Raw genomic sequence first — 10998 nt, 5'->3', positions numbered from 1 at the left:
CTTCTCCTGCGCCTCTGGACGTGGGCGCCTCTCTCGGCCGGCACAGCACACTCTGGTACGAGCACCAGCCGCGGTGTTCTAGCGCCAGCGAGGCAAAACCGGGGCTGCGGGGCCGGAGGTGGGCGCGTAGGGTGGGCGTCTCAGCGGCGATTTCCCTGCAGGCCCTCGGCCCCAGGGGCGGCGCGTCCCTCCTTGCAGACAGCGGCAAAGGGAGCCTGGGCGCGGCGGCCAAGGCCGCCCACGGGAGTTGCCGCGCGCCGGTTTTTTCTTTAAGCGCCCGGGCCGACGCGGGGCTGGGGTACACAGTCCTCCCCGAGATGACCGCGGACCGCCGCAGGCACTTGGGAGAGGAGGAGGGCAGGAAGACACGACGGAGGGAGGGGCGACCCACTTCCTGAATCGCCTGCAAACCCGGAGCGTGAGATCCGTCTGTGCTGCGCCGCGATGTCGGGAGGGTCGGCCCGGAGCCTCGCGAAGGGTGAGGCCGGCCGGGCGCGAGAGGCGGGGGGAAGCTCGGCGACTCACAGTCGTGTGTCCTGGTGTGGCTGCTCCGGAGCCACGGGGGAGGGGGGGGGTCCCCCACCCACGGGGATCGGGCCGTAGCGCGCGCGACCTCTCGGCGGCCTGGTCCTGGGATGGCGGGAGGTTGGGGGTCCCCGTCGCTTTCCCGGCGGTGAGCGCCTCAGCGTCTCCCCCGCAGGAAGCGCGCCCCCGGGACCCGTCCCCGAGGGTCTGATCCGCGTGTACAGCATGAGGTTCTGCCCGTACGCCCAGAGGACACTCCTGGTTCTGAAGGCCAAGGGAATCAGGTGAGGACCCGGCAGCTGCTGCGGGGGCGGCCGGGTGGGTCTCTCCGGTAGGGCCCCAGGGGCTTCCTTTCCTGCAAAATAAACCATTCTCAGACGTTCGGGGTGTGTGTGGGGGGGGGGGGGGGAACAAAGCAAATTTTGAACCCACTTCCCGGGGTGAGGGGTGGGAGGAATGCCACAGATGACAACAGTTAAGAACACCCCATTTCGATCAGTCTGATCATTTTTATGGATTTGGAAAGCTGAGGCTCTTGTAAGGTTGGTGGTTAGCGGAGAGCACAGGTAATGACCAGCAGGGGCTCTTTCAACTCTGGTCGATCTCTGATTCCTGGTCCGCTGCCCTTTGGCTTTACCCGCACCTTCTACGTTCACGCCTGTTTTATGTGATCCTGTTTGCTGTTACTCTGATTATACAGCCCCTTCCCTAATGGTTGGTAGTTTATTTCAGTACCGAGTCCAGGCCTTACCCCTCCTGGCAGAGTCCTGAGTCAGCTGTACTGTGCATATTTCTGTAGGTTGGGTTGTTGAGTCAAAGTGTGCATGCCTAAAAATTCAGTCTTCTGCGAAGCCTCTTTGAAATTAAAAACCAAATGTTTTTTGGCGTATTGGTTATCCATGGGAATATGCAATAGTCACTTGGTTCCTGACACCAAATATCCATCTGCATTGGCTCCCTTCGAATGATCTTTGGACTCTGTTGAGCAGACATTAGATACTTGTGGTATGGAAGTTTAAAACATAGCTCCCATTCCTAAGAAATTTCCCATCCGTGTGCTTAGGGTTTATAAACTAACTTTAGTCTTCTAGGGGGAGAATTTGGCAGACAATTTTCCTCAAAAGAATGTGAGATGCATTCTAAAGGGGAAAAAAAAAAAATCTTCAGATTAGCCATCATTTCACTAAGATTTGCATCTTATTTGGATGAAATTGATTCTGAACACATAGCAAAATGCTCAGCATTTAGTACCATTTATCCAGAACATTGTATTTTATCCAAATACTGCAGTATCTGCAGTATTAGGATTCCTTTATTGCAAGTAAGAGTAATCTTACTCAAATTGGATTGAAAAAAGATGTATCCTTTGCAGGAGGAAGGCACAGCTGGATTGGGGGATATAGAGTCCTGGTTTCTGGGCCCTTCTGAAACTCCAATTGAAAACAACCCCACCTTATTTACTGGGATAGTTTTCCAAGAAAAACTGAACTGGTCTTACCAAAATAGTGTGTGTATGGGGATGAAGAATGGTAACAGCCCCAGGTCCTGCAAACAACAGAGATCTATGTTCCTGGATCCGGTTTTAGCTGGCCACCCAGAAGACTTTCATTAGAGAGGTGCTAGATTTTTGCTACATGTATCACCTAACAAAGCACGGTTTTCTCTAAAAAGTACATTTTCCAGCTTGTTGTGGCAGGTATATTGACTTGTTGGCTCCTATTGTCAGGTTACCACATGCATGTGTGTTCTAAGAACCTTCTTTATTACAAAAGCCCAGGATCTACCTTTTGTTTTCATGGTATAAAATTTCAGAAATGTTGATAATTCCTTGGCAGGGAGCCGGCCTTGTATTTCTTTTGATGGCTGGTACCCGAGTGTCCAATAATCTGTCAACACATGAACCACTTGATACAGAAATATCTTCTAGTGTTCAGTGTAGCCCTTCCTGTTTCCATCAGGGATTATACATTTAAATCCTCAAACTAAACACTGTTCTAACTATGGAGGTGGATGGGGGAATGGGTTTGCATATACTATTTTTGAGTAACTAACCTGTTCTATTGAACAATTTAACCAGCTTTACAATCATATGGACCTGGCTTTAACAATTCTGTGAAACTTCCTGTCTCTTATTTCTTCTACAATCTCTCAGGCAAGAAACAAGTTAGATCTAATTATAATTTGAATATAGCTTGGACTTCATCTGTTTTCTTCCTTTTGGGTTTGCTTAGTGTGATTTACCTATGTAACATTTTAAAAAATACCAGTGCATGGACATTTAATCTGCAACTTTATTTTATGGGTAGATTTTTTTGGATTCCTTAATAATCTTGTAAAAATGAGGAACTTTCTTTTCAATTTAGCAAAAGGAATTGAATTTTTTCATGTTAATTCTCATATACTAGGTAGTGAATACAATTGGTTACCTCAGATAATTTACAATTAGAATAAGCCCAAAATAGAGTATCTTTATCTTATTCACAATCATGAGGCATTTGCACTTATTTATTCATTCATTCAACAAATATTTACTGAGTGCCCTGAAACCATTTTTATTGTCTTCATAGCATTTATATCTGTTTTTAAAATTTCGCTCATTTACATTTATTAATATGAACAAGGCACACAGAATCCCTGCTTTCATGGAGCTTACAATCTAGAGAGGTGACATAATGAACATGTAAATAAACGAGCGGTGTAATTTCAGATACATATCATCAGGTCAATGAAGAAAGTAAAACAAGGTGATCATCTAGTAGAAGCTCTAAGCAACTTCAGAGAGCATAGTCAGGGAGGGCCTCTTGGAGGAGGTGACATTTGACCTGAGAAGACCGGCAGAGATCAGAGGAACAAAAAATGTAAATGCTTTAAGGTGAGAACCTGTTTGGCAAATTCAAGGAGTATAAAAACACCAGTGTGGCCAGCTTGTAATGACCAGAGGGTAAATCCTGGGAACAGGTGTGACAGGTAAGAAAGGTCCAGATCACATGCTATGGAGGGCTTGAAGTTTTATCCTCATTGCAATGAGGAGCAATCACAGGGTTGCAGGCAGGAGGATGGCCTGATCCAGTTCACTTCTGTTGTGCAACACACAGGTAGGGAGGGCAGAGTGGAAGCAGAGAGGCGGCTGGGAGACCACTGTGGAGGTCGAGCTTAAAAAGGCTGGTGTTTTGGACGAGGAGGCAGGGGTAAGGCTGAGAAAAGGCTCTGATCTGGAGATCTAGCTGACAGATCTTGTGATCCATTGGACTTGAGGAAGAGGGAGCAAGGGAAAAGGAACCAAGCTGAATCAAATCCTACATTTGGGGTCTGGTCAGCTGGGTAGATGGTAGGGCCAGTGAGGATTTGCTCAGAAGTACCCCCGCCCCCCCCCAAAAGTTCCACTGTCTTCATTGTCTTCTGTGTCTCTTTCAGGCATGAAATCATCAACATCAACCTGAAAAGTAAGCCTGAGTGGTTCTTTAAGAAGAATCCCTTTGGCCTGGTGCCAGTTCTGGAAAACAGTCAGGGTCAACTGATCTACGAATCTGCCATCACCTGTGAGTACCTGGATGATGTATATCCAGGAAAGAAGCTATTGCCAGACGACCCCTATGAGAAAGCTCGTCAGAAGATGGTGTTTGAGTTATTTTCTAAGGTGTGTGTATAAGAAATTTCAGCTCCTGTTTGAAAAAAAAACTTTGTTTTTTAAGCTAAATCAGTGCTGTCATTTATGATTCAATGAGGTGGGAAAGGAAAACACAGCTGTGTTCTTATCTGCAAGCCCTTCGCCATCTGGTGTCTGCTTCTTGGCTCTCCAAAGTCAGCCCTCTTCACTCTTCAGGCACTGTTCCTCCCACACTGAATGTTTTGTTTTCCCACGCTCACCGCCTACTCCTGAATGCTTGCTGGAAGGCTCTTCCCCTTTCTCACTTTGCCTGGTTATCTCTAAGTCCTCTTTCATTTATCTCCTTAGCTTCTGCTGCCTTCCAGAAGCTTGTCCAGGCGGGGTCAGTGCCCAGCTCTGTGTGGTCCCTCAGGTGCTAACTTCTCCTGGTCAGTGAGTGCCCACCTTCTTGCCTGTGTGTTATACCCAGTCTCTGAGCTCCTTTGGGGTGAGGCAGTGTTCCCATCACTGCTGGCTCACTGTCCAGGTCTGTGACCAGCTCTGCACGACCTAGTGGTGTGACTCTGAGGAAGTTACTCATTTACCTCTGTGCCTCAGCTTATCATTTGAGGAGTCAGAGGAGTATAATAATTTCTCTCTTCTTGTAGATAAAAACCAGTTTATATAAAACACCTAGAGCAGAGTCTGACTCATGGTAAATGCAATGTTGGCTCTCTGGCCAAGGAGTCTAGCAGCAGGCATCTACTTTGTGTTGGCCGTAGCTATTAGGTGACAATGTCAATGGCATTCCTGTAGAAGAACTCTTTGTATCTCAATCAGTGTCAGGGTTGTAGATAATCAAACAATTGCTACTAACAAAGAAATGCCCAACAGTGAACAACCAGAATGGCGTGTCTGGTTATCTCTGTAGCCCTGTTATTTGTCAGGATATGTATCAGCATATCTTGTCTTCTTTAAATGGTTAAAGAAATACCTAGAAGGTGAAGCTTACAGAGAGAGCACATTGTGTAAGGAGACATTGCAAAGGGAAACCAGTGGGGGAAGAAAGAGGGAGTTATCTAGCTTAGCACACAAGAGGGAAGAATAGCACAGATGCCATGGTTGAAGTGATGGAGAGGGAATGTGACAATTACAAGAAAGATTTTGGAGGATTTAAAAAAAAAAAAAAAGGAACAAAGATTCATTATGGGGAACATCTGGCTAGCCCAAGCGGTAGAGCATATTACTCTGGACCTCGGGGTTGTGAGTTCAAGCCCCACATTGGGTGTAGAGAGTACTTTAAATAAAAAAGAATGAGAGAGAGATTCATTGTAGTGTTTCAAAAGAAAATAAGCTAAAAGCTGGAGATGCCCACCATTACTTCCCAGCTCACATTCAGGGAAGAGGTAGCTTTGGGTACCGTATGACCCCACTCTCCTGGCTATAGCTCAGCAAACCAGAAATGCCCCCACCTGCGTCCCCAGCCCAATCATCTTCTGAGAAGCTGACACTGAGACACGTAGACTAACAGTAAAGGTCCTGAAGCTTTGGAGATGTGTGTGTGTGTATATATAGATGTGTGTGTGTATATACACATAACATTGGAGACTTAAAGCCATACAAAAAATAAGTTTTGTCTCTTGATTTTGTCAGCCTCTCAATAATTCTGTGAGTCTTTTTAAGACACATTTGGCCCAAACTCACCAAAGTGGGTTCTGTTAATCGCAACTTATCAAATTCTGACCAAAACAGCACCTTATGCCCCAAAACTGTTTCTAAGATCAGTACCCGACTTCTGTGAACACAGGAATTGGTGCACCTTTCAGGTTTCTTGAGCACCATGATCTGGGACTCTGAGGGCTCAATCATGCTTTTCTGTGAGGGGGCCGGTGTAGTTTGCCTCACTGGTAACTAAGAATTTTTTCTCTGTGTAGGTCCCATCTTTGGTAACAAGCGTTTTGAGAAAACAGAATGAGGAAGACTGCTCTGGCCAAAAAGAAGAATTGCGGAAAGAACTCAGCAAGCTAGAGGAGGTAATCTCTTCTCCAAGGTTCTGTCAGAGTAAATGATATACTATATCCCAGCCTCCTCTTCTTTCTACACTGTTCTTTATACTCCCCTTTCCCAAAGCAGTTTGTGGCCATTAGTAATAACACCAAATAAGGAATTTTAGGTTAGGACAGATTGCTGTAAGCTGTCATGTTTAGGATAGAAACCAAAACACCTAAAAATATTTTGTCATGGCTTGCTTTTAAAATATTTTGTCACATTGACAGTAAAATAACAAGGAAAAAAAATGCACTAACATTTCCACAGTTTGTCACCTGTTTTCATTTTTGTATGCCTGTGTCTAGTCCTTGTCCGTATATTAAAACAAAATGGGAGGGAGGGAGGAAGGAAGGAAAAAGTTAACATAACTGTAATCAGAGCATACATACCATGCTGTGTTCTTTTTTCTACATATTAAACATTTCTCACCAGAGTTTGTCATGACTCATAAAGACACTTGGAGAAGACTGGATGAGTTTTTACCTCCTTTGGGGCACAGCTACCCTTTGGGCCTATAGATCAAGTCTTTCTCTTGGTTTTGAGACATTACATGCACTCTCAGCCTTGGGTTTTTACTGAGGGAAGACATAGTTCCTGCCTTGTATGGGAATGCATCCTAATATTTTATCAGTATTTAGCTTGTTGTGGATTTTTTTGGAATTTTTTTTTCATTAAGAAAGTTAACTAGTTTGCTAATTTTTTTTTAAAAGATTATTTATTTGAAACACAGAGCTAGAGATCACAAGTAGGCAGAGAGGCAGGCAGAGAGAGAGAGGGAAGCAGGCTCCCTGCTGAACAGAGAGCCCAATGTGGGGCTCGATCCCAGGACCCTGAGACCACGACCTGAGTCAAAGGCAGAGGCTTAACCCACTGAGCCACCCAGGCGCCCCACTAGTTTTCTGATTTTAACAAAAATCATGAATGTGATTTTGTTGAATGTTTTATCTGTATCACATCTATTGAGATGTTCATGGAATTTTTTTCTCTTTAATCTGATGAATATGGTGTTGATTTTTCTAGTGTTGAACCATCCTAGCATTACGGAGATAAAAACTTGAGAACTAGTTAATATTTAAATAATTTGCATATTATTAATGAGGTTGTATTATTTTGTTTTCATAATGTTTTTGTTTTTTATATTAAGGATAGTCTAATTTGATAAAATGAGTTGGGTTACTTTCCCTGTTTTTTTTTTCTTAATTTTTTTATTCATTATTAACATGTAATGTATTATTTGCCCCAGGGGTACAGGTTTGTGAATCCTCCGGCTTACATGCTTCACAGCACTCACCATATCACATACCGTCCCCAGTGTCCATATTCCCTGCATTTCTAATCTCTGAAATCATTTGATAGGTTTGGCTGTTTCTTTTACTGACTAGTTGAGGAGTTCAGTAGGTAATGCACTTACTTTCAGTTTTTCTTGATTGTATAATGCATTAATGACCAATATATTACTTCTAAATAATATCTTAGTTATGCCCAATTAAGGTTGTTTCTTTTTTTTTTTTAAAGACAGATTTTTTTTTTTTTAAGATTTTATTTACTTATTTGACAGAGACACAGTGAGAGAGGGGACACAAGCAAGGGGAGTGGGAGAGGGAGAAGCAGTCTTCCTGCCGAGCAGAGAGCCCGATATGGGGCTCGATCCCAGGACCCTGGGATCATGACCTCAGCCGAAGGCAGAGACTTAGTGACTGGGCCACCCAGGCACCCCCCAATTAAGTTTTAATAGGCAAGTTTTCATTGTTCTGTTCTAAATTGGCTTTTTATGCTGTTTCCAGTGTGATTTTCTCATTGCCTAGCTATTATTTATCAGTGTACTTGTAAGTTTCCTAAACCTTTTGCTATTTTCTAATTTAATTACATTATAGTCAGAGAATACATGTGGGATACTGTTTCTTTGAAGATTAAGACTTCTTTTGTGTTTGGCAACCTACTAGAGCCTATGGACCCCTTCTCAGCATTTTTAAATGCTTAAGTTAAAATATATAAGATTAATTCTACTGTGGTTTATTTCATTATGGAAATACCTGCTAAATTTGGTGTTGGTAGGGAAGGAGGGCAGTATATTATACCTTTTCCCCATCTGCCTTCATAGACTCCAGATTAAGAACTCATGCCTTATAGTGAGTAGTGCCATTTCCATGTTTTAGCCTGTTGAGCAGATTATTTCGTCCTGACTGAAACTGCCATACTTAATTTTATTTATACACAATATAATAACCAGACATTACAGTTGAAGGACAGACCCAGTTAACATTGATTTGTTGTACAATTCTGAGTGCCTAATAATTGCAAGGCACTCTCCTGGATAGTGTGAGAGGTAGAAAATAAGATACGGTCTATACTCTTCGATGATTAGCTTGGTTGTGGACAAAAGACAAATATACCAGTAGGTATAAGCCATCAGTCTACAATGCAGAATGTTATATGGGCCCTGAGGAAAACTATGAAAGTTTTATAAAAAGTTAAGTTGGTTAGGTGTTAATTAGTTCCTCTACTTTGGCAAAACCATTAACACCAGTGCACATTCTTGAATTTCAGAAACATACTCTTTGTGTTTGGTTTTCAAATAATTTTATTTGACATTGGTCTAACGGTTAACCCAGTTATTTCCAGTGTATTTTGAGTCCGTTTTTTATTGAAGTGTTATATACAGAGAAGTACCCAAAGCATGAGTACACCTTGATGAATTTTTACCAAGTGAACATAGTCATGGAACTAGCACCCATATCAAGAAACATTAGTTTGGGCTGTTTTTATACTTTATACATATGGAATTCTATAATATGCACTCTTTTGGGTCTGGCTTCTTTCATACAGTATCAGCTTTGTCAGATTCATCTCTTTTGTATGCAGTTCTTTCCTATCCTTTCAATATATGACTGTAGCACAGTTTATCCATTTTACTCCTGATAGACAGTAAATGTTTCCACTTTGGGGCTATTACAAATTGTGCTGCAGTTGACATTCTTCCACCTATCTTTTGTTGAACATGTGTTCACATTTCCAAAGAGTAGAATTACTGGGTTAGAGAATGCATGCACTTGGCTCTAGTACATACTGTTAAAACACGGTTGTACCAGCTTAGACTCCGACCAGCAGTGGTTCCACACCCTTGTTAACTTTGTCTTGTTCATTTTAGTTATTACAATGGATGTGTAGTATGACATTTTGGCTCTGAGTTGCATTTCCCTGATGACTAATGTAGTTGAATACCTTTTCACATGGTTTTTGGCCATTAGAATATCCTTTTTTTCTGAAGATCAAGTCTGCCCCATTTTCTATTGAGTTGTTTGCCTTTTTTCTTATTGATTCCCAGGAGTTCTCTCTATATTCTGAATACCAGTCCTTTGTTGGATATATGTATCACAAAGATCTCATATTCTGTTGCTTGCTTTATTTTTCTCTACTTTCCAGTTTATTTTATTGGTTGTTGCCTTCATCCCAAACCAGGAGATGCTAAAGTTCAAACAAAATGCCAGCTTGAATATGTCAGAGTAAAAGCTGCTGCTCTCACTTGCTCTACTTAAACTTGCTTTCATCATTTCTGATGATGAGTCTTATTAAATGCACCAATAACAAGTACTCTTCTGCTGTTTAACGTTCAGGTTCTTACCAATAAGAAGACAACCTTCTTTGGTGGCAATTCTCTTTCTATGATTGATTACCTCATCTGGCCCTGGTTTGAACGAATGGAAATTCTGGAGTTAAATGAGTAAGACATTTGAATATTTTGTGCATAAGTTAGGATAATGCTAATTGGAAGAGGATATATTGACCTTTTTTCTGAACAAAAATTAGAATATTTTATATAACTGGTATGAATGGGAACAGGCAGACAGGAGGAGAGTCTTGGACTATCCAGGGCATGTACTCACCACCCTTCTTCACTCCTGGAGTGTGTGGGGGTGGGGTGGACAGAGAGTTCCAGAACATGTAGTAAAATCTTTTAAAAGTAACTTACTCCTTCCCTTCTGGTTAAAGATCCATAAGGAGGTATATTTTTTATAGCATGTCATGCAGGATTGTCTGACCAGTGTTACCTCCCATTTACCGGCAGGATTCCCACACTCTTTCAAACTCACGTTCTGAATTTTGGCAGCCAAATCAGCTTACTGTCAATTCTTAGAGCTTGGAGTTATTCAGGGTTATTTTTAGTCACAGTCTGGCTATAGAATAAATATGTAACATTCATGGCTGTCTTTCATGTTCTCCCTTTAAAAAGTTACTAGTCTGCCTGGACAAATTCTCATGCTAACTGAGCAAGTCACTTCACTCTCTAAGATTCCTTGTCCATAAAACAAAGACCTTTACAATATCTTCCAAATCTAATATCCTAATTATGTGCATTTTAAAGAAGTATTTAAAAGATTAGAGGAAAACAAAAACTGCAGAGTGCTAATGATAATAGGAGCCTTTGTAATGCCTTCTACCTTTTCCCTTCCCACAGTTGTATAGACCACACTCCAAAACTTAAGCTCTGGGTGGCAGCCATGAGGAAAGATCCCGCGGTATCAGCCCTTCTCATCGAGCCTAAGGCCCTTCAAGGTTTCCTCAAACTCTACTTGCAGAACAGCCCCGAGGCCTGTGACTTTGGGCTCTGATGGGGGCAAGAATTGGCAGGGAAGAAATGTCTGACATTTTCCTTCATTAATATGAATAAAATAAGCTTTAATTTTATCAAGGGCTCTCACGTCTCACTGGATCACCTTCTCTGATTTGACATCATGGCTAAACTGTGGGGTTTCCTTAAGGCCCTCCTGCGGAAGTGTAAGCACATTTCCTGTCTCAGGATACTTCTGTGATTCTAAGGGTTTTATCGTAGTCTATGC

General features: G+C 42.4%; 1 protein-coding gene across 1 annotated transcript; it reads left to right on the top strand.

The window, feature by feature from the left end:
• Positions 1-342: 342 nt before the first annotated feature.
• GSTO1 (glutathione S-transferase omega 1) lies at positions 343-10846 on the top strand. Its single transcript, XM_032880671.1, has 6 exons — positions 343-478; positions 701-809; positions 3940-4162; positions 6046-6144; positions 9775-9881; positions 10617-10846. The coding sequence occupies exons 1-6, from the start codon at positions 445-447 to the stop codon at positions 10768-10770; spliced, it is 726 nt and encodes a 241-aa protein (XP_032736562.1). The 5' UTR covers positions 343-444; the 3' UTR covers positions 10771-10846.
• The last annotated feature ends 152 nt before the right edge of the window (positions 10847-10998 follow it).

The sequence above is a fragment of the Lontra canadensis genome, unplaced genomic scaffold (genome assembly GCF_010015895.1).
Source record: "Lontra canadensis isolate GAN:19392208 unplaced genomic scaffold, GSC_riverotter_1.0 scaffold3, whole genome shotgun sequence".
Taxonomy (NCBI): Eukaryota; Metazoa; Chordata; class Mammalia; order Carnivora; family Mustelidae; genus Lontra; species Lontra canadensis.
Note: the sequence above shows the minus strand (reverse complement) of the source record. Positions and strands in the feature narration are given on the sequence as shown.